Raw genomic sequence first — 22,520 nt, 5'->3', positions numbered from 1 at the left:
GCATCATCACGGCATCATCAGTTCCCGCGCTGTGTGGCCTTGGTGTCTGGTGGTGAGCTGGTGGTGAGCTGGTTCCTGTAGAGGTCAGTAGAGATGAACTGTGTTGTGGAGGGCAGCGCTGTGAAAGGTAACGTTAACTGTAGTACTAAACTAGACTAGTAGCCATGAGTTAAATGTGTATTTTCTAAAGAATTAAGAAGTGTAACATTTGTTGTAGCAGCTGGCGTGAGGCTCGTAAACATTGATGATGAACTATGAGTATGCTAGCTGGGCTAATGTAGCTTAGCTTCTAGCTAACGTTAGCTAGTGTTAGCCACTATGTGTGATGTGTAAATACTATATGAATAATAAACCTATGAGAAACACTCAGTTCTGTTTCTGCGCTTTGTTTAATGATGTACAACAGGAGAAAGCTTGTTGATGATATTCTCATATATGATCTATGTTTCCCATCTATTCTTTCACTATATACATACAAGAATGTTCTGGATGGATGGAGCACACTTTCTAAAAAAGAAATTTAAGATGAATGTTAAAATAAATAACAAAATAAAATCATTTGATGTAATGATATATTTGAGTCAACATAAGATTGGAAATAACATGCTGTATATAATACAATTATTTATTCATTTTGGAAGATATAATATTCATAAGGCAAAATGGTCAGGAACCAAGCCAACTTCCCTGCATTTTAATAATGAATTCAAACAATATAGCACCATCATACCCAATATTGAAAAAAACCCAAAACATTAAGACTTTTAAATTAATAAATTCATATATTATGATGTAAATAACATCAACTCTGGCATTATGAAATATACATGTAATTATTTTTGTTTTGTCTTGTTTTTTTCAACTGTCTATGTATCTGTTTGAGCATGAGTTTTAATAAATAAAAAAAAATCGAATCAAATAAAGAAATAAACAGTAGTATGTTGCTAACGTTGAGCGCTGTGGCTCTTTGTTATGTTGCAGTATTTGGAAAGGCTCTCCAGGCCCTGTCCCGGGTCGGAGAGGAGCTCTGGTTGGACCCCATGGTCAGAGGGGTGAGCAGCACCAACTAGAAAATAGCCCTGAATTATCCCAGTTAGCCCATGTTCTGGACCTGAACCAGGGAGTAAACAGGAATCCCCCCCTCTCTCTTTATCTTCTAAGTAAATGTTATTTTACATGAAGCCTCTCTATATATTATATTGTATTGTATTGTATTGTAATATATTTCATATTATATTATATTATATTGTATTATATTATATTTTATATTATATAATATAATATGATATTGTACTGTATTATATTGTGTTATATCATTGTATTAAAATTACATTGTTATTTTATATAATATAATATTGTATTATATTATATATTGGTGTTATATATATATATATATATACTGGAAAAACAAAGTTTGGAAACTTGTGTTTGGTGGATTATTTCTCTGTTGTTACAATGCTAATGGTCATTGTATTTTACATCGTTGGAAAGCCTGTTTATTTACCTTCACAATGATGTCCAACTTGTAAGGATCATGCATTTGTGGGATGAGCAGCACAGCTGATTATGTGGGTAGCGCCCAAGAAAAAGTTGCCAAAATTCTCTGCCAATGGTAAACAGTGTATTCTCATAAGGCTACCAGGAAGCCTGCAATGACTGACCTTCACCGTCAGGCCCATTAGCGTTGGTGTCGACAACACAGACAATGGAACCTGAACATGTGGGAGAATGTCATGTTCAGTGATGAGTCCAGGTTCTGTCTGCCGAAGTTGGATGGCAGGGTCAAAGTATGGAGACGACGCTGAGAACGTGATGCTGATTGTTGCACTGATGGAGTAACAGCTTTTGGTGGGGGCAGTGTCATGGTGTGGGGCGGCATCTCCCTCACTGGCAAAACAAGGTTTGTCATCATTGAAGGCCATCTCAATGCAGGGAGATATCGGGATGAGATTCTGCAGCCAGTGGCGATCCCATATCTCCACAATCTGGGACCTATATTCATCCTCCAAGAAACAACGCTCGCCCCCACAGAGCCAGGGTTATCACAGACTACCTCCACAATGTGGGAGTAGAAAGAATGGAACGGCCTGCCAAGAGTCCAGACCTCAACCCAATTCAACACTTGTGGGATCAGCTTGGGCGTGCTGTACGTGTTAGAGTGACCAACACAACCACGCTGGCTGACCTGCAACGAATCCTGGTTGAGGAATGGAACGCCATCCCACAGCAACGTGTGACCAGGTTGGTGACCAGCATGAGGAGGAGGTGCCAGGCTGTTGTGGCTACGTATGGATCTTCCACCGCTACTGAGGCTCCTGACGGTGGATTAAATGAATAAAGTGTAAAATAGCCAATATGTCTTGTTTGTTCCTTGTTACTGATAGAGAGTTCAATCATCCAATCCACCAAACAACTCAAAACAAGAGTCAGTACCAACAGGAGAATACACTGTTTACCATTGACGGAGCATTTTGGCAAATATTTCTTGGGCGCTACCCACATAATCAGCTGTGCTGCTCATCCCACAAATGCATGATCCTTACAAGTTGGACATCATTGCGAAGGTAAATAAACAGGCTTTCCAACGATGTAAAATACAATGCCAATTAGCATTGTAACAACAGAGAAATAATCCACCAAACACAAGTTTCCAAACTTTGTTTTTCCAGTTTATATACAGGTGTCTCCTTCCTCCCTACAGGTAAGGACAGCACATTGAACTGAATGTCTCTGTGACTTTCTCTTAAAGCTGGCACTGAGATCAGTGAATTCTGCTCATTCTGCGTACGCCTGCTTCCTCTTCTCACCGCTCTTCTTCCAGCAGTACAGCCTGGCATCGCTATCAGAGCAGGGCAGTGAAACCATCAGATGCAAACTGGTCATGAAGGTATGTCAGTCATGATGCTGGTTATTCATCTGTAGAGAGCTCACTGCATCAGGATATGGGAGCCAGTAGAGTGGAAGTTCTCCCTGGTTACAACATGTCTTTTTGTTTTTTAGTCTGTTCTGCCTCTTTTCCGATGTCTGGCCTCCATTGAGCGTAATGTGGAACGATGTCGGATATCAATCAGCACTCCCAGTGACCGAGTGATGATCCAGTTTTTCTGCAGGCATGGTAGTAAACATTGCATTTTGTATTATAAGCTAGCTGCAGGTAAACGAGAGACCTATGATATTTGAGTGTAAATACATTATTATATTTATCCATTTTTTAATGGACCATGTTCAGAATGAGCTCCATCAGCAGAGAGTGTATTGCATATAATCAGCACTTGGTGGCAGTATGCTCCAAACATCTTGTTTCTGCTGTTGTTTATAGGCATCACTAAGACCCACAACCTGTGTTACCAGGACAGTGAGGCTCTGCAAGCAGTGTTCGCCTCACACCTCTGTCCCAACGTGCTGAAAGCTCCTGCCAGGTTAGCACCTCATTACTCTGCTATATCACGTTAGTTACTGTAACATGAATAAGGTACCAGTCCATTTAATGGAACGAGAATGGGTGTTCACAATGTGTCTCGGCTGGCTCTGGGCAAACACACGCACACACACATACACACACACACACTACTTCAGGTCAGTTCAGTTCAGTTGAATCAACCAGACTGACAAGGACATAAACATTAATACCTAAAGTATCGTCCATCAGTAGCACAGCGTTGACAGACGGCGCTCTGCTCAGTGCTTCGCTTGATTCTGTTGTGCTCTACCTTTATAGGTTGACTCTGTTGTGCTCTACCTCTATAGGTTGTCTCTGTTGTGCTCTACCTCTATAGGTTGACTGTTGTGCTCTACCTCTATTAGTTGATTCTGTTGTGATCTACCTTTATAGGTTGACTGTTGTGCTCTACCTCTACAGGTTGACTCTGTTGTGATCTACCTCTATTAGTTGATTCTGTTGTGATCTACCTTTATAGGTTGACTCTGTTGTGCTCTACCTCTATAGGTTGATTCTGTTGTGCTCTACCTTTATAGGTTGACTCTGTTGTGATCTACCTCTATAGGTTGATTCTGTTGTGCTCTACCTCTATAGGTTGACTCTGTTGTGCTCTACCTCTATAGGTTGATTCTGTTGTGCTCTACCTTTATAGGTTGACTCTGTTGTGATCTACCTCTATAGGTTGACTCTGTTGTGCTCTACCTCTATAGGTTGATTCTGTTGTGCTCTACCTCTATAGGTTGATTCTGTTGTGATCTACCTCTATAGGTTGATTCTGTTGTGCTCTACCTCTATAGGTTGATTCTGTTGTGATCTACCTCTATAGGTTGACTCTGTTGTGCTCTACCTTTATAGGTTGACTCTGTTGTGATCTACCTCTATAGGTTGACTCTGTTGTGCTCTACCTCTATAGGTTGATTCTGTTGTGCTCTACCTTTATAGGTTGACTCTGTTGTGCTCTACCTCTATAGGTTGACTCTGTTGTGATCTACCTCTATTAGTTGATTCTGTTGTGATCTACCTCTACAGGTTGATTCTGTTGTGCTCTACCTCTATAGGTTGATTCTGTTGTGATCTACCTCTATAGGTTGATTCTGTTGTGCTCTACCTCTATTAGTTGATTCTGTTGTGATCTACCTCTACAGGTTGATTCTGTTGTGATCTACCTCTACAGGTTGATTCTGTTGTGATCTACCTCTATAGGTTGATTCTGTTGTGATCTACCTCTATTAGTTGATTCTGTTGTGCTCTACCTCTATAGGTTGACTCTGTTGTGATCTACCTCTATTAGTTGATTCTGTTGTGATCTACCTCTACAGGTTGATTCTGTTGTGATCTACCTCTATAGGTTGACTCTGTTGTGATCTACCTCTATTAGTTGATTCTGTTGTGATCTACCTCTACAGGTTGATTCTGTTGTGCTCTACCTCTATAGGTTGATTCTGTTGTGATCTACCTCTATAGGTTGATTCTGTTGTGCTCTACCTCTGCAGACTTCTTGGTGATATGGTGATGCATTTCCCCGTGTCCCAGGAGGAAATCACTCTGTCCATGACTCCTCTGAGAGTCAGTCTGAGGAACTACTGTGAGGGGGGAAATGGTGAGCTAACGTTACACTGTGATTCGGTCCAGACCCATCACCATACTGAAGTCGCTGTGGCACCACCGTTTGACAGCCTAAACTGATAATGTAATTCTTCAACAAAGACTAAAAATGTTGTGCAGGTACTGTTTGACTGGGATGTCCGTCTGTCACAGATCACATAAAGATGATGTATACTGAAATGTCCCTACACCCAGACGAGTTTAACTACTTTCAGATCGGAGTGGAGTCGGACATCACCTTCTGCCTGAAGGAGTTGAGGGTAACGGGGTTATTTTATCCTGTCACATGACAATATTATGGGTATCTTTGTGTGTGTGTGAGCATTTAATCTGTAAGGGATCATATTTCTGGACCTGTAAGTCTCTGTACCTGGCTCTCTGGATCGTTTCCCCTCAGTGCTGTATCTCATCTTTACAGCAGAAATAGTGTGACTCACACAGAAAAAGTAATTCAAGTCATGAGTTGTAGAAAATGTAGGCTACACCGTGCTTGGTTTGTATGAAATGTGTAACTTTCAGGCCAAGTAGGACTGAGTTTTTTTTTGAAGGGCTGGCTCAACTCAAGTCGATCTTAAACTGTTGATATTTTGAGTAACATCAAACATTGGATTTTAGTGAACTATGTCATTTCCAGAATAGCGTCCTCAGTAATCCAACGTGATTTGTTTCAATGTCTTAATGAACACTCCCCAAGTTGAGTTGCTTTCTTCTGTATTGACTTAACTGGGTGGCCGTATGGAGGTTTGGATGCTCAGTCCCTGTGTTAATAAGACTTGACCTGCAGTAGCACTCTTGTCCCTAATGTCTTGGAATGTGTCTGGGACACCCCGCTGTGAGGCTCCTCATTAACCAGCCTAGTCTTCTTGTTCCTGTCGGTTCTGGAAAATCGGGTTTGGATGGATTAGAAGCCAGGCTTTAGGTTTTAGTCAGCCTCAATTTACTGAAGCATTGATATTTTTCTTTAGCCTGATCGTTGCAAACATGGATGCACACCAGCATGTCTCAGTTTTTGACAGTGAACTGCTGCTGTTGTGCTTCTTCGCAGGGTTTCCTGTCCTTTGCAGAGTCACATTGCCTTCCAGTGTCTGTCCACTTCGGTGCTGCAGGAAAGTAAGTCTGTCTGTCATCGTGATTAGCTCCAGTGGCATTCCTGTCTCAAGTTGCAAGGACCAGCGTCAGTCTGTGTGTTGCTGGACCACGGGCGCTGCATACTGAGTATGGTTATTAACACCACATAAGCTCAACATTCAGTCAACAGTTTGGACTGATTATAATACTGCTGTAGCAGCCAGCAGTAAAACAGTGAAAGGTCCTGTTGGAGGTCTGTCAGTGTGTCACTGATGTTGTTTGCAGGCCTGTGTGCTTCTCTGTGGAGGACGTGGTTCTGGAGGCTACTGTGGTGCTGGCGACTCTGATGGAATCTGAAAGCAGGGCCCCCTCTCAGCCTACTACCCCCCCCAGGTAACTATTCATCCTGTCTGCAATAACTGCTGGGATCTCATCAGACCATCACATTAAGATTCATCTTGTTGTTATTTAGAGTTTCTCTGATTTACTGTGATGGTGTGTTGGAGAGTGGGATTGAATGTTCCCTCAGGACTCTACCTGAGCTCCTCTCCTGGCTCTCAGTCAGGGCGGTTGGTCCTCATAGGCTGCTTTTAGCTTGGTAAGAGGGCGTAGTGTTACAGCAGACGTCCTGGTGTCTGTAACAGAGATAAATAGGGCAGGTCCAGGACATGTGGGGTTAGCTTAGCAGCCTGTCAGTGGGACAGTCTGTAATCCTCTCATCTCCACTATGCTAGCCTGCTGGGCTGCTCTGCCGCTCTGCCAGACACTGTCCCAGTCTTCCTGCTCTGCTCTGCTCTGCTCTCTCTCTCTCTCTCTCTCTCTCTCTCTCTCTCTCTCTCTCTCTCTCTCTCTCTCTCTCTCTCTCTCTCTCTGCCTGTCTGACTGACTGTTCAATTCAATTCAATTCAATATGCTTTATTGGCATGACTGTCAGGTGAACAATATTGCCAAAGCGTCAATTCAATAATAATAATAATAAAAAAGAACAAAATAAAAACAAAAACATATATACACATAAATACAATTCATTGAACATCTCTCTCTCTCTCTGCCTGTCTCTCTGCCTGTTGAACATCTCTCTCTCTCTGCCTGTCTTTCTGACTGTTGAACATCCCTCTCTCTCTCTCTCTCTCTGTCTGTCTCTCAGACTGTTGAACATCTCTCTCTCTGCCTGTCTCTCAGACTGTTGAACATCTCTCTCTCTCTCTCTCTCTCTCTCTCTCTCTCTCTCTCTCTCTCTCTCTCTCTCTCTCTCTCTCTCTCTCTCTCTCTGTCTGTCTCTCTGACTGTTGAACATCTGGCTCATTTGTTGTTAACTACAACCTGCCCTCCCTCACCGTTACGCTCTGTTTCTGAACAGTTAACATTCTTTCCATCAAATCCGTGGCATGCTCGCTGAATCGGCCCTTTGGAAGTACAACTAAAGAGTCGGAGGTTGTCTGGAGACTCTCTTCAGCTATGGCTCAGGAGGTAGAGAGGGTCACCCACCAATCGATAGGTTGGCAGTTTAATCCCCGGCTTCTCCTTGTGTCCTTGGTCCAGATACTGGACCCCAGACTGCTCGCTGAGCCGTCGGTGTGTGAATGCGTGCAGTGCTCCTCTGTATTCTTGTGGTCTGGTTGCTTCTCGGAGGTTGATGACATGTAGTGTGGTTTCATGTTGCCGCGCTTCAGGCCACTTTCAGTATCATCAGCTGATACATCCTTAATTAACTACGTCTGTACGAGGGACTACCAATGCTAACGAGGGATTTCCAACACCTAGTGACAATGTGGCAGCCTGGAGAATAACACTTCTCAGTCACTGCCAAAGACATCAAGAGCTCCCAGCAAGCATGCTGATGCTGCGGGAACCAACGCACGGGTATCGATCACAGGGACGTCTCACACCAACACACATGGACGTACTGAGGAGAGATGCTGGACAGTGCTGGCGAGCTAGCCAGATGTATGGTGGACTGAGACAGCTGGAAGCTCCACTTGAAAGCCCGTCTGAGGACGACCCAATGATATCAACTCCGATAGTTGTATTATCACTCTTTCCATCCACCACTATTGGTTTTGTGTTATCAGTCCTACTTGTATTAGCTATTACAGCTGCTAGGCTACTATTGTGGCTGCTTCTCTCTCTCTCTCTCTCTCTCTCTCTCTCTCTCTCTCTCTCTCTCTCTCTCTCTCTCTCTCTCTCTCTCTCTCTCTCTCTCTCTCTCTCTCTCTCTCTCTCTCTCTCTCTCTCTCTCTCTCTCTCTCTCTCTCTCTCTCTCTCTCTCTCTCTCTCTCTCTCTCTCTCTCTCTCTCTCTCTCTCTCTCTCTCTCTCTCTCTCTCTCTCTCTCTCTCTCTCTCTCTCTCTCTCTCTGATTTGACGCTATACAAAAATAAATTGATTTGATTTGATACATGAATGTCTTTGTAAAGCTGAATAAAAAACAATGTTCTTTATAGTTTAGTCAATATATTTAAATGAGTTGACCAAAGAAACACCCCGATGGTTGTAGTGCTGTGTGAAATGTCCTCTCCTCTACTCTCTGCCTCTGATTGAATCATCATTTAATCATCTATCTCCACTCCCTCCATTAGACATGCCATTAAAAGCAACAGCTCTCCTCACCGGGCTCGCTGATAATCCAGATTTCACTGAGACGTTCTGTCCACGGTGTTATCTGCACAGGGACAGAATCAGTAGTTTGCTGCTGTAGGACATACCACTGTACACCACAGTTACAGTTACCAGCATGATTATTAGGTCTGGATAATGAAAGCTGCTTGCTGCAGAGCTGAGTGTGCGTTGTGTGTATTTCCAGGTGTGCAGATACTGCTCTTCTACCTGTGGGTTGGTGTGAAACAGACGGAAGTAAGGCTCAGGATGTCCCTGCTGTGATGGAGCTGATAGCATCCAGCCAGGGTAGCCCTATAGACAACCCAGCTGCTCTGATGCTGCCTCAGACTGGTGTCACTGATGAGGTCAGCGCCACCACCACTCCTGCTTCCTCCACGGTAACAAAAGCTTCCTGTTGGCTTTTCTTTTTACTGGGAACTCCATATTTCCCTGCTTGTTCTCTCTGTGAGGCGTGGAGACTGGATGGGTGTGATTGTGAAGTGTTTTACTTGGACCTGTACTGGAAGGATGCCCAGAGCGCCATGTTGCCTCACCGTATGAGGTGTGACTGAAGCGAGGTGACCTTGGATGTGAGAGATGGGGAGGTCTATGTCACCATGATGAATCAGTCAAACACAAACCAGTCTGGGAATCTTTTCTTTTTTGTTGAATATCATCTTGTCAGAGCAGTTTCTAGAGACCTGATGCAGCACTCAGATGTTCTCTTATTGCATTGAGGACATTTACATTAACCTAAAGGAAAAATCTAATTCAAATAACAAGGTAACTCATTAGGGAAGCACTGATGGATGTAGTATTAATAACATGTGTTGTCTGTTTCCTGTAGATCTGCTCCCTCCTCTTCAGGGCCTTGTCCTCAGAGCAGGACACTGATGGATGTGCTGCCACGCTGCCTGTTCTGGCGTGTTACAGTGACGGAGAGGACGACTAAACACTGTGAGAACACACTACAGGTTAGGGTGACTTGTTGTGATGCTGTCAACAGGAGGCCACAGCATTCAATTGGAGTCAGAATGATACCATCCAACTTTCAGTTTTTATGCATGTTGTTATGGCTCAAACGTTGCTTTGCTTGTTTCAGTTGTTTTCAAGGTGTTAAGCTTCCCCACATTGTTCAGGGGGAAATTCAAGAGAATGTATTTATAATAATTATTTATCAAAGAACACATCAAGTTATTTATTTTGTCAGTTTCAGTGTGTATATATATTATATAAATATATGTATATAAATATATTTGAACTAGCGTTTGGTCTTGTGTGTGAAAACATGACTTGAGCTTGAAGACGTTACACCGGTCTGTCAGTGGGAACTGGTGGTACGCCTGACGTCTGTTCACGAGGCGTCCTGAAGCATCATCTGTGTCTGGTCTGAGGACAGTGAGGTCAACACTCTGTGTGATGAGAATACGACCCTAGAGGCATCCAGCACAGAAGAAAACACCTCTGCAGTGGATCGTTCAACACTCCAGCATGCCAGATAGTGTTTTGATCATATCACAGCCATCAAATACAACTGGATAATAAATACTAAATTCTTTATTTAAATATTGTACATGTTTTTTACAGAGCGGAGATCTTCATTAAACTGTACACCCAAAATATATACAGACACATGCTGTGGTTGTAACAAAGGGTTTGGATGAGGAAGATGAGAGATGACAGGGAAGAGTCAGGAAGCAGGTACCATCTGACTGGAATATTGTTAAGGCTGCTCAGATTGTCCTCACATTTCTAAATGACTCCCGATGCTGCCGTCAGTCTCCGGTGGGAAGCTGGGAAACAGCCCGTTAGATAGTAGAGATCCAGGGAGCGATGGCTTTATCACTATTCCTAAACTCCTGACTGAGAAGATTCAGGAGAAGAAAGGTTGAACATGCTGTAGGTTGAATATCTCGTGTTAAGACAGCAGGGCATGATGGGAAAACTGTTTCCACTCGTATGGCTACTGAACAGTTTCAGGCTTTGTGCTCAGCACCTGGCACATAGTCGGGGGATTAAAGACGTTTGCCAGTATCAACCACACCTGATACAAGGCACATCATTAGAACATCACACTAAATACTACGAAGTATGTTCATTTGTAGTGATGTGATGGAAACATGTCCTCGTGAGATCTACAGCAGGATGGACAGAGACAGAAGCGATTTCTAAAGCTCATCTGATGCAGTGATCAGTCCAAAGAATTCAACTGAACAACAAAGTTACAAAAATATGTTTGGTCACCTGACCAACCTCCCAACGCCTTGAGCGTTTTCAGATATGCTTCTGAAGCTTTGTGCGTTTAAGGCTGCCACACCAACGGAGACGTCTGTTGCCTTCACATCCATATAGACACTAGTAATTATGCATCACACATATTCATAAACACATCACACGTAATCACAATGGAGACTTGAGCAGCAGCTGAGCGTTTAAAGGGAGGGCAACACGTATCTGGAAAGGCTTCTGATCTATGAAGGACAGAACTAAAGCTGTGTGCCAGACCTGAACAGCTCTGGTACGGTGAAGGCAGCTGCTGCTCTTCATCAATCTTATTGGATCATCCTGCTGACAAACCAACCATACATGTAGAAATGTCACATACACTCAGTTTTTTGCAAACCTTTAACTAAACATCCCAGAACAGCACAGTGGTCATATCCTCCTATCAGACCTAATGCTCCGAGGTTCCACTACCACTGGATCATTAGGAACCTTTATTATTGAGCCCTGACGCTGCTCCCTTCTTCACACTACTGATGGACTGGATCGTTTCCTCCAGCTGCCCAGCATGGTGCCGTCTGGCTTCATCTCCCTCAGTCTCTGAATCTCAGCTTCCTCCCTGCCCAAACCCCCATCAGAGGAAGAAGACTGATCCTCGTCTCCACCGGGCCCAATGACTGCTTATCCCTGGCAACGGGATTATCCAGTGAGCACTGGAGCACTGAAGGTGCCAACGTTGCAGCCGGGTCAAGAGGACGCGTCAGGCCTCTGGTCCCCTCTACTATTCAGCCACTCTCTGCTGGACACCATCATAGAGAAGTGGACATGTAGGTCTTCTGCGGGGACGTATTAGGCCTCTGGTCCCCTCTACTATTCAGCCACTCTCTGCTCGACACAGTCACTGAGAAGTGGACATGTAGGGGTCTTTTGGGGGGACATATCAGGCCTCTGGTCCCCTCTATTATTCAGCCACTCTCTGCTCGACACAGTCACTGAGAAGTGGACATGTAGGGGTCTTTTGGGGGGACATATCAGGCCACTTGTCCCCTCTATTATTCAGCCACTCTCTGCTGGACACAGTCACAGAGAAGTGGACATGTAGGGGTCTTCTTGGGGGAGAAGGGGGTGATGGTTAGCTGGGGGAGGACGTGGAGTAGAGCATTTGACATCAGTCCTTCAACCTGGCCAGCAGGAATGGAAGCAGTCCATCACCTGCAGAGGCAGATGCCCCCCCCACACACACAGCTGCACACAGCTGTCTCTAGTCGGTATATTCTGCCACTATAGACAGCAGCACTGTGATGTCATCTGGTTTTCCTCCTGGACAGAGAACAACAGTGTCCCGTTAAGATGGTACTAAACCCTAGAAAATAATATAATAATAATTTAATAAAGCTCTACACGGAGACACGTACCTCGAACATTCAGTCCGTTGTCACAGGCAAACTGTGCAAAAGGCGACATGTAGTTGGGGTCGTAGGCCAGAACGTGGGCCTGCTCTGCGATGCTCTTGGCCGTCTGCTGGACGCTCTCATAGGTGGAGTTCTTTGGAGTAAAAACAGAGCAGGCGTTAAGTTACGTCTCGTTCCTCTTCCACCATCAAACCTGTTTTTATGCCTCAGTGTGACTCACCTTGAGTTTCTTCAGCTCCTGCAGGATCATGTAGTCAGGCATGTTGTCGAAGAGCCCGTCTGTGGCGGTGAGGATGATGTCACCCAGCTGGACGTCGAAGGAAGAGCTGTCTGCTGCATCGGGGCTGCAGACGCAGACACAGTAACATCAGCCAGAGAACGCTGCAGTCACTGTCTCTGCTCTTTAAAGTCATTCAGGATTTATAATAGGTTTTGTCTCGCAGTGAAAACTAAACATACAAACTAAACCTCATCAGCCAGGTTGTGAGCACATGAATTCATCCTGTTTAAGCTTCTATCCCGTCTGACCTGGTACATTCATGTGACCTTCTAACCAGCTTCTCTTTCCTCGACTGGAGGAACAGCACATTACTGTACTGACAGAGCAGTGAGAGCAGCTACTGAGGTTTCATCTGGCTAACAGGAACTTCATCACACTCACAGAGGAAGGACCCGGTCTGCTGCCTCGACTGCCAGTGTCAGGTTCACTTCCTGGAAAATGCCCGTACCCTGCCGCACCCCCCCAAGCCAGTCCTGACTGTTAGTCATTGCTAAGTGTCTGGGCTGCATCATGACACACTGAGCCAAAGCTCTCAGGGACAGCTTGTCCCGTCCTCTCACTTCCAGTTTTTGCCCAGCAGCCAGGTACAGCCACAGAAACACAGATGCATTATGGGTACCCATAGTTAGATACGGAGTATGAGAGACGTCTCCGGTCAGGTGTATGCATTCACTGGGTGAGCACAGATTCATCATCCATTGTTTAACACATCTATGAACCGAGGACAGAGGACGGACACGCTGGATGATTCTACCGTGAACGCTCTGAAACGTCTCATCCTCAGCTCTATGATGAAGATAATCCTCAGGCTCACAGCTATGAAGCCACGTTTCCCTCATGTCTAATATTAATACTAATACATAGATGGACAAGCAATGAAAACTCAATACTCAATAAATACACTCGTGGCAAACAAATCCAGTAGAAAGACTAGAGAGGGTTAAGTAGCCCACATAGCATTCAAATACATATTCAGCTGCATGCTGAACACACACCTCGTCTCCCTTTCAACATGCTCCATCTTTGATCCTTCTCTTGTATACTGCAGTCGAAGGAATGTTGTTAGCGCACTTAACTTTGACCCTTGCTCTCTTATCAAGTGGTTTCTACATTAGTGATCCAGGACCGGAAGCTTAATCTGCTGCTGCACTCGGTGGAAATCCATCCCAGTAAATCCTTCAACTAAATGACTAAAATGAAAAAGAAAGAATCACATTAAATCCTCAACCACTGAGAGTGATGACCAGACTGAAGTTAATAAGAAACTAGAACAGACCTCCGCCAAGGCAGGTTTCATCTAGTCACTGCTGGTGCATGATTGGCTGTGGACTCTTCAGTGTGTCCATCAGCCCACAAAGACTTTGACCCAGTAAGAGGGACAGCTTGGCAAACATCCAGCGCTCGCCCTGCACTCTACTGACATCTACTGACGTCTACTGACGTCTACTGGCGTCTACTGGCGTCTACCGACGTCTACTGTGCTGCACACGGTGGCAACGAGACCTGGCGATAACAAGACCCGGCAGCACATGGCCCCCCCGACACCTCTTACACTACAGCTCAACACAGTAGAGTCACTGAACAACAGCCAGTGGACGTTGCATGGGAGGGACATCAGCACCACTACATGTTCTATAGTATGGGAGGGACATCAGCACCACTACATGTTCTATAGTATGGGAGGGACATCAGCACCACTACATGTTCTACAGTATGGGAGGGACATCAGCACCACTACATGTTCTATAGTATGGGAGGGACATCAGCACCACTACATGTTCTATAGCATGGGAGGGACATCAGCACCACTACATGTTCTATAGCATGGGAGGGACATCAGCACCACTACATGTTCTATAGCAGGGGTGCACACACTTTTTCAGCATGCGAGCTACTTATAAAATGACCAAGTCAAAATGATCTACCTACTATAAAAATGCAAAACATATATTTATTTATAAATATATTGAGTATTCTTTATATGTACAATATATGTTGGTGTACCTTGCATAACTGCATGAACCCATATTGTACAATATAATTCTGTACATTTTTTGTCATTACCTTACTCTGATGACTTGCACTGAATGGAATCAGCCAGGGATGCATAGTCCGGACAGTAGCTGCTGATAGCCAGCCTCAAGCACACTTCCAAATGATCATCAGTCAAGGTGGAACGGTATTTGGACTTAATAATCTTCATGTGGGAAAAGGCTGACTCGCATAAATAAGTGGAGCCGAATAATGCAGTCAAGGAGGTAGCACATTTTCTCATGTTGAGGTACTTTTCCTCTGTGAGTAAGTTCCAGAACTGTCCATGAGCCCTGGACTTAAGCTGAATGTCAGCTTGTAGTGTCAAAATCTCATCCTCAATTCCAGATGAGTTCAGGTGAAACAGTGTTGCAATTTGTTGGCTGACGTCTATTTAAAAAAAAAAAAAAATTTTTTTTAAATGCCATGCGATCTACCCACACTACCTTCGCGATCGACCGGTAGATCGCGATCGACGTATTGGGCACCCCTGTTCTATAGCATGGGAGGGACATCAGCACCACTACATGTTCTATAGCATGGGAGGGACATCAGCACCACTACATGTTCTACAGCTGAGCCCCTCTGTTATGTCTGCATGTCCTCTGCATGCTGCTTCATCACTCCACATGTATGGTCTCTTCTCTATCAACCGTTCCATTAAGTATTTACAGTATGTCCCAAAACACACCGAGTCAGATGTCCTGCCTGTCGGGTGTCTCACCTGTCACTGAGGACGGCTCCTTCAGCCCCCGGGGGGGCGATGGACAGCTGGAAGGGCGTGTTGAAGTAGTGCTGCTGCTCGTCTGAGCGGTGGACCACCTCCCCTCCCCGGACCACCAGGAAGCCCGAGTCTCCCAGGTTGGCTGTGTGCAGCCGGTGACGCTGCCGGTCCAGAACCACAATGCAGGCCGTGCTGCTGCCTGCACACGCACATGCACACACACACGCACACGCACACGCACACGCACACGCACACGCACACGCACACGCACACGCACACACAAACACAAACACAAACACAAACACATTTCCATTTAAATGCAAATGTTAAGCAAAGGTTTGAAATATCCTAAAAATCTCAGGTTGTGCCTCATCAGCCTGGTGGAGGTAAATCTAACAACTACACCACAAGACATTCATGACAAAACTAAAAAGTAATGCAAGAATTCACATTTTGGAAATGAATATTTCTTGCATGTTGTTTTAAAATGAGACTAGATGTGTTTGGCAATATTCTCATGCAGGCTGCAACCATGTCAAGCTGTTTGACTGTTTGACATTTAGCTTTTCTATTTTAATAAATCATTTCTAACAGTGTTTTCCTCATGACTCTCTACAGCTCCAGAGTTTAGAAGAGTCCTCTGTGTTTATGGAAAGATCCCCATCTAAAGACTGATTAATGAGGGAAGCCTGAATACACAAACACGGCGTAACACCATCAGGGTGGCGGTTTTAGGAACGTTTGGCGCTTCGCCATCAAGGGAAACATGAGCTGGTGGAGCAGGCGGACAGCGTGCGGCCACACCCTGCTGCTGGTGATTCATCTGGATCACCAAAATATGCTCTCTGGGATCAACCTTGAAAAGAACTCGCGCACTGTGACTCACTGCCTCGGTTTTCTCTGTTTTCTCTCCAGCAGCACAATCACAACCACACATTCACTCCCTTTGAAGGAGCAGCACAATGCCATGTTGTTCCTCTGCTGCACATGTGATGAAGGGCTGGACAAGTACTGATCTGATCCTAAAGCATGTACTCACTGATGGTACACGTCGGGTCATGCTTTGTTGTTGTTGGGAAGCGCTGAGAAGGAGGAAAGGGATTGTGGAAGTGAACTGCAAGGGGCAGGTCCGGACTCGGGACATTCCCAGGACTTTTAATGGGATCTAGCTGCTCTGACTCATGATGGAAACATCTCCATCCAGCCACCACTAAAGTGAACAGGCGGAACAAACAAGTGAACCCGAAGCAGAGTACTCTGATACACAGCGTACAGTCCAGCAGAGAGCATGGCAGGGATCTGAATGAGCTTTTAAACAAGGTGAGAGGCAGCGAGCAGGAAACCAGGAGACACCTGTCAGACACAGACAGGGCCGTCTTCTATTCAACTAGATGGGTTAATCCCATCTAGTCTACTATGATGGGTTAATCCCATCTAGTCTACTATTCAACTAGATGGGTTAATCCCATCTAGTCTTGTATTCAACTAGATGGGTTAATCACATCTAGTCTTCTATTCAACTAGACTGGTTAATCCCATCAGCTGTACAGGAATGGCCCATTATACAGCGTCCATCCACTGATGGCCCGAGCATGATGTTTCTCTGGGTATGAACAGGAATATTCATTCAAGGATTGTATAATGCACTGATAGGATGTGTATTTAGGGGATATTGACTCTCTGTGGGAACACTGGGATCCTCCCAGTGTCTTCAGTGGTTTTACTGGACTCACCCAGCAGTGGCACTTTGTTCTGCAGCAGCTCGTAATAGCCGCTGGTGAGGACTCCCACCGGGTTACTGGGGACGAAGCGTCCTTCCTTCACCAGCCTCTCACACGTCTTCATCAGAGTACCTGAAAACTGGGACGGGTCGACTCCATAGTCCCGCCAGCCCCCCACGCCGTCTGCTATACCTGAGAACAGACAGACAGACAGACGCATTTTAAATGACTGAAACTAAGAACAGTCCAACAAGTCCCTCTTCCTTCAATAATATACTGGATGCACTCTGCATGGTGCACAATGCTGCTTTTTACAATAGAATTCCTTCATTGTTATTGCACAGAGTACAACGACGTTAAATAGGAATCCTTACGGTGCACACGCACTATTACAGTAGTAATAAAAATAAAGAATATATATAATAAATAGAAAATATGACCTATAAAAACATTAAAATATTGTACATTGCTGAGTTGTATTGGCTCTATATTCAAGTAATTAATAAATACAGGAATAATCATGTACAAAGGAATAACTGAGGTGCAGTTGGCTTCTAAACCACTGTAGTTCTGTGTATATACTGTATATATACATACAAAGGGTGCAGTTGAAATGTAAAAACATAATGTGAAGACAAAGTAGCTGTAACTGTAAGTACTGTAGTGCTGATATTATTGTAAACAGACAGTCGGACGGTGTCAGTAGACTTGTTCCACAAGTGAGAAACAAGAACAACGGCATGCAGCTGCACAATAAATAAAAAAATGGACACTTTCACCAAGATGAAAAAAGGAGGACATGGAGTCCAGAAACAAGACATGAAGGAAACATCACAGAAGGAATAAAACCGCCTCCGTCAGTCACGGTTTCAGTTACTCCTGATTATGTCCAGAGAGTCTGTCCCGTCATTACACTAGTTAAGAGTTCTTTCACATAATTAAACAGACAGATGTTTTATATACACTGTAGTTCAGTGCATTTAGGCCTACTGATAATATATTTATATTATGAAAAATAAAATCTACAATTCCCCAAAATCATAAGAATCTGCCGAGTTCCATCCTTCATGAGTCTTTGAGTAGAAACATGATCTGCTGTGTAGGTTAATAATAAGACATCTGGTTCCCACAGGAGCTTCTGGTCGGGTCAGGAAACTTTAGTCTTATAACTCCCAGGACCGACCATACAAGGACGGCCCCGTGGGTCTCCTCAGCATGAGCCAGAACAGAACTGAGGACCAGGCCTGCTGCTCAGAGCACCAATCACACCTTCAATAACAAGCTGGTGGGACTGGATGTCCTCATTCCTACGCTCTTGATCAGTTTTAATCAGGTTTACAGACAGACAAACAGACAGACAGCCTGCAGACAGACAGCCTACAGACAGCCTACAGACAGCCTGCAGACAGACAGACAGCCAGCCAGCCAGCAGACAGACAGACAGACAGCCAGCCTGCAGACAGACAGCCAGCCTGCAGACAGACAGCCAGCCTGCAGACAGACAGACAGCCTGCAAACTGACAGCAGACAGATTGTCTGTCCGTCTGCCTGCAGGCTGACAGACAGACAGCCTGCAGACAGACAGACAGCCTGCAAACTGACAGCAGACAGACAGACAGGCAGACAGACAGACAGCCTGCAAACAGACAGCAGACAGGCAGACAGCCTGCAGGCAGACGGACAGACAGACAGACAGAGAGCCTGCAGACAGACAGACAGCCAGCCAGCCAGCCAGTCTGCAGACAGACAGACAGCCAGCCAGCCTGCCAGCCAGATAGCAGACAGACATACAGACGGCAGACAGGCAGACAGGCAGATAGCCTGCAGACAGACAGCCTGCAGGCAGACGGACAGACAGACAGACAGACAGACAGACAGACAGCCAGCCTGCAGGCGGACAGACAGACAGACACTGACTGTGTGAACCCAGGAGGTTCGGGGGAAAACCTTACCCTGGATAAAGAGGATGTGTCTCAACAGTTGGGCTAGTCTCTTCCATGAGCCCTCTCACCTGTATAATATTGTTATTGGTTTAAGGTATTTCATCGGTCTGATAAAGGGGGTGACCTTTGACCTCCCAGGTATACAGGGTGGTGACCTTTGACCTCCCAGGTATACAGGCTGATGTCCTGGTTAATGGTTGTACACTCACCTAAAACATCGGCGGATCTGTGTCGGGCGATGAAGCACGCGTCGTCCCCGTAGCACATGCCCTTCTTCAGGATGCCTCTCCGGAAGTCCTTCCCGAAGCCGCAGCTCGCGCTCACTAGGCTGTAGTCACGGCTGTCGGTCTGAGAAAGTCCGCCGATCACAGCTCTGGCTACCAGTCGACCGTAGGACAGCACGGACAACATCACCTACCGGGACACACCAGCAGCTCCTCCACACGGACCGGCAGAGCTAGCTAGCCCTGCTACCCCAGCTAGCTTAGCTGCGATGGAAGCACACAATGTTGAGCTGCTAGCTAGCTAACCATGGAGCTAACGTTAGCCAGACAGACCCTGGAGCCGCCGACAACAACAGCCGCCCGACACACACACACACGCTCAAAGCCCTCCTGATGCTGATGGTGTCCGGATCAATGTTCAGGGAAAACAGCCGCCTGCTCCGCTCCAGAAGAGCCGGGAAGTGACGTAATGCTGCTCCTCGGCCATGGTGTCGGTCCAGTCCGCCTTCACTCTCTTCACAACCCAGAGTGTGTGTTAGTGTGAAGCAGCTGTCTATGGACTCACACACTGTAGAGTACACACACACACGCTCCGCTCGGTCTTGTGACTGCTCTGACGTCACACACCATTACGCAAGCCACGCTTCCTAATAAGGGCATACGGACACTTCAAGTCAGCTGTGATCTTATTTATACGTAACACCACAACGCGCACACGTTTCAGTGTTAACGTGAAATAATCAAACAGATAAACAGATAAAAATACCATCAGACAAGTCCTGTAAATACATTATTTAATAAAATATGCTCCTTCACAGCTCTGGGACAAACTGACTGGATCTATCTTCATCTTCTGTCTCCCCCTGGTGGGTGCTGTCCGGCCTGGTGGGTGCTGCCCGGTCTGGTGGGCACTGCCCGGTCTTAGGTAACAGCATGCGCTGCATTTACAAATGTATTTCAGTTTTATTGTGATTTTTAAAAACACACGACAACTCAGATCCACTTCTCCCCCTAAAATACACTCAAAGTTTATTAGAAAGATTTAGACATTACAAGAGTGCCTCTTTATTCATTTCATTTAGCACAAGACTTGTTTAAAAATGCGATGATGCAGTGAAGTCGATGTCCCGCGACACCGACCGTAAATAAAGTTTTACAGAAGTAAACAGGTGTTTGTTACTATTGGTTTTATAGCCATTAATAGCCATTAATAGCCATTCATAGTCATTAATAGCCATTCATAGTCATTAATAGTCATAACTGACAGTGAGAAAAGATGACAAATGGATAAGAAATGAAAGAAACTGGAAAAGTTGTGCACAGCTTCAAACAAGGCATTCCTGTGCATACGTAGCCGTACTGTTACATTTTTCCTGATTGAACAGTCATATGTGGCAAAAAGACTAGCTGCAAAATGGAGTGCAAAACACCTGAGGTTGTCATGGTGACATATCAATTTACCCCTGTGGACAAAACAATGAAATATTCTGCTTTCATCGGCTAGGAGTGAACATCTTTTCAGTATTGGCAGCATGAAGGATAACCAATCCTTCGAATGCAGAAGACGAAAGCAGAACAGAGGAGTGAGTCTGCGGCCATCTGTACCTCCCCCCTCCCTCATTTCTTGGCTTGCTTGGTGACCATGTTCCGGGGGGGGGTCACGGGACGGCTGCCATTGGGCTTCTTCTTCTCCGCTGGTTTCAAAATCTACAACAGGAACAAAGAGCTAATGAAGAAGCCTTCCTTTAGCAGGTGAGCCCATGTTGACCCAGCACAAGTTCACATTATAAAAAAACATCTTGGACATTTGTGACGGCCATATTGAATTCATTAAAATCAATAAATAGATTAAATAGAAAATAATAATGACCGATATGTTACTTCAAAGAAAGAATGTTCTGCCTGATCTACTGACATATTGTCTCCTAACTCTGCCCCTCAGTATCAGCTCTTTGAGCAGTACCTACCTCAACAATTATTGGCTGTATTAAGCACTAGGTACTAACAACAACCAGTGTGTATGTAGATCTTTGTTGTTCCATTGAGCAGTATGTTACAGTTACACAGTATGTCAAATTAAAGTGAAAATCATATTGTCCTAAAGCACATTGTCTTTGCACCTTACCTGAAAAGAGCACATGAGGGTCTCATCCACACTCATCATGGCACCAGCGTTGTCAAACTCTCCACAATAGTTGGGCGCCGAGAACAAAGTGACAAGCTGCCTCTTGGCGAAGAACTCATAGCCATCCTCAACAACCTGCAGCCCAGATAGTAATAGTAGAACAGACAGGTTTACACACCTAGAGGACCACTCCTTGAATGGCTGTTTAGTGATGAAGAGTGTTAGATACAGTCGTAGATGGGTCTGGACGCCCACAGGGGTCATTAGATGAGTAACACAGTCGGAAAGCAGAAAACATCCATTTCTGCCACACTAAATCAACTTAGTGTATTTTCAGACTTGTTCCTCTGGCCCTACCGCTGCAGGTCTCTACATTTGAAATAAAACTACTACTGAAACCAGTAGACATGCAACCAGTGATCAGGGCTCACAAGTAGACGTTGCTTCATCTTTGAGGGGTCACAACCCAAACCGTTTGGGAACTACTGTCCAGTAGGGCTTTGTATTGGCAAGAATCTGGCGATATGATATGTATCACGATACAGGGTTTACGATTCAGTATATTACGATAATAAGCAAGGCGATATTAAATATACTTTTAGGAAATCTGTCGCAGTATAAAGAACACACCGCCATATGTATAAAATCTGAGTTAAAAAGTTGGCTTTTTTATGCAATCAGAAGAGTGGGATCTGCATTCATCACAGTCGCTGTAACATCCAACAGACTTTGCAAATTAAGTTAAGTATTGATCGAGTTCATCTTTGCATGTAAACTATTAATTAAAACACGATAGTGTTTTTGAAAATCGATACAGTATCACAAAACATAATATCACGATACTCAATATTTTCTTACACCCCTACTGTCCAGTGCACAGTTCTATGCACAGTATGTGATGTACTGCAGTCCTTGAATCATGTGTACATGATACATGTACACATGAACATGTACGCATGTTCAGTGAGCTGCAAACATACAGCCACGTCACAGTTGTGTTTGTAATGACAGAGGTCGCTGTGTTCACCTGATGGGCACGACAGATCAGGTCCAGGTCATGCTTGTGCAGGAACTTGGCCACCACCTCTGAGCCAAAGGTAAATGATACGCCCCTGTCGTTCTCCCCCCA

The 22,520-nt window shown here is 45.0% G+C and overlaps 3 protein-coding genes across 7 annotated transcripts in view; 1 reads left to right on the top strand and 2 right to left on the bottom strand.

The window, feature by feature from the left end:
- rad9b (RAD9 checkpoint clamp component B) lies at positions 1–9,973 on the top strand. 4 transcript variants are annotated; one of them, XM_074637089.1, is made up of 11 exons: positions 1–127; positions 982–1,052; positions 2,825–2,887; positions 3,001–3,115; positions 3,320–3,419; positions 4,933–5,039; positions 5,198–5,304; positions 6,090–6,154; positions 6,398–6,505; positions 8,914–9,106; positions 9,556–9,973. In XM_074637089.1, the coding sequence occupies exons 1-11, from the start codon at positions 94–96 to the stop codon at positions 9,658–9,660; spliced, it is 1,068 nt and encodes a 355-aa protein (XP_074493190.1). In that variant the 5' UTR covers positions 1–93; the 3' UTR covers positions 9,661–9,973. The 4 variants fall into 4 exon arrangements, with proteins under 4 accessions (XP_074493190.1, XP_074493189.1, XP_074493188.1 ...); XM_074637088.1 differs by having other exon boundaries at positions 2,822–2,887; XM_074637087.1 differs by having other exon boundaries at positions 2,750–2,887; positions 8,914–9,073.
- Positions 9,974–10,247: 274 nt separating this feature from the next.
- On the bottom strand, positions 10,248–19,973 carry pptc7a (protein phosphatase targeting COQ7 a). Of its 2 annotated transcripts, XM_074637090.1 has the most exons (7): positions 19,252–19,973; positions 17,112–17,291; positions 16,418–16,588; positions 15,379–15,577; positions 12,564–12,687; positions 12,347–12,476; positions 10,248–12,251 (listed from the first exon to the last, which is right to left on the bottom strand). In XM_074637090.1, the coding sequence occupies exons 1-7, from the start codon at positions 19,451–19,453 to the stop codon at positions 12,193–12,195; spliced, it is 1,065 nt and encodes a 354-aa protein (XP_074493191.1). In that variant the 5' UTR covers positions 19,454–19,973; the 3' UTR covers positions 10,248–12,192. The 2 variants fall into 2 exon arrangements, with proteins under 2 accessions (XP_074493191.1, XP_074493192.1); XM_074637091.1 differs by lacking the exon at positions 16,418–16,588 and having other exon boundaries at positions 19,252–19,896.
- Positions 19,974–20,269: 296 nt separating this feature from the next.
- The window catches only part of LOC141768756 (serine/threonine-protein phosphatase PP1-gamma catalytic subunit A), a 16,515-nt gene continuing 14,264 nt past the window's right edge, over positions 20,270–22,520 (bottom strand). Inside the window, exons 5-7 of the mRNA XM_074637093.1 lie at positions 22,419–22,520; positions 21,392–21,526; positions 20,270–20,973 (exon numbers count right to left, since the gene is read on the bottom strand). The exon at positions 22,419–22,520 is cut by the window's right edge and continues 122 nt beyond it. Coding sequence (XP_074493194.1) covers positions 20,884–20,973; positions 21,392–21,526; positions 22,419–22,520 — 327 coding nt within the window. The 3' untranslated portion in view covers positions 20,270–20,883. The remainder of the gene's footprint in view (positions 20,974–21,391; positions 21,527–22,418) is intronic.

Source organism: Sebastes fasciatus, chromosome 6, assembly GCF_043250625.1.
Source record: "Sebastes fasciatus isolate fSebFas1 chromosome 6, fSebFas1.pri, whole genome shotgun sequence".
Taxonomy (NCBI): Eukaryota; Metazoa; Chordata; class Actinopteri; order Perciformes; family Sebastidae; genus Sebastes; species Sebastes fasciatus.
This window is presented reverse-complemented; position numbering and strand designations above follow the sequence as displayed.

What these genes read in the sequence shown, in the direction of transcription:
- rad9b (XM_074637086.1), top strand. Translation starts at nt 94, where the DNA reads ATGAACTGTGTTGTGGAGGGCAGCGCTGTGAAAG. An exon ending in GGAGGGCAGCGCTGTGAAAG is followed by an intron (nt 128 to 981) that starts GTAACGTTAACT and finishes GTTATGTTGCAG; the next exon opens with TATTTGGAAAGGCTCTCCAG. An exon ending in CCACTCCTGCTTCCTCCACG is followed by an intron (nt 9,107 to 9,555) that starts GTAACAAAAGCT and finishes TGTTTCCTGTAG; the next exon opens with ATCTGCTCCCTCCTCTTCAG.
- pptc7a (XM_074637090.1), bottom strand. Translation starts at nt 19,453, where the DNA reads ATGTTGTCCGTGCTGTCCTACGGTCGACTGGTAGCCAGAGCTGTGATC. An exon ending in GAACAAAGTGCCACTGCTGG is followed by an intron (nt 16,589 to 17,111) that starts GTGAGTCCAGTA and finishes TGTTCACTTTAG; the next exon opens with TGGTGGCTGGATGGAGATGT. An exon ending in GGAGCCGTCCTCAGTGACAG is followed by an intron (nt 12,688 to 15,378) that starts GTGAGACACCCG and finishes CTGCGTCTGCAG; the next exon opens with CCCCGATGCAGCAGACAGCT.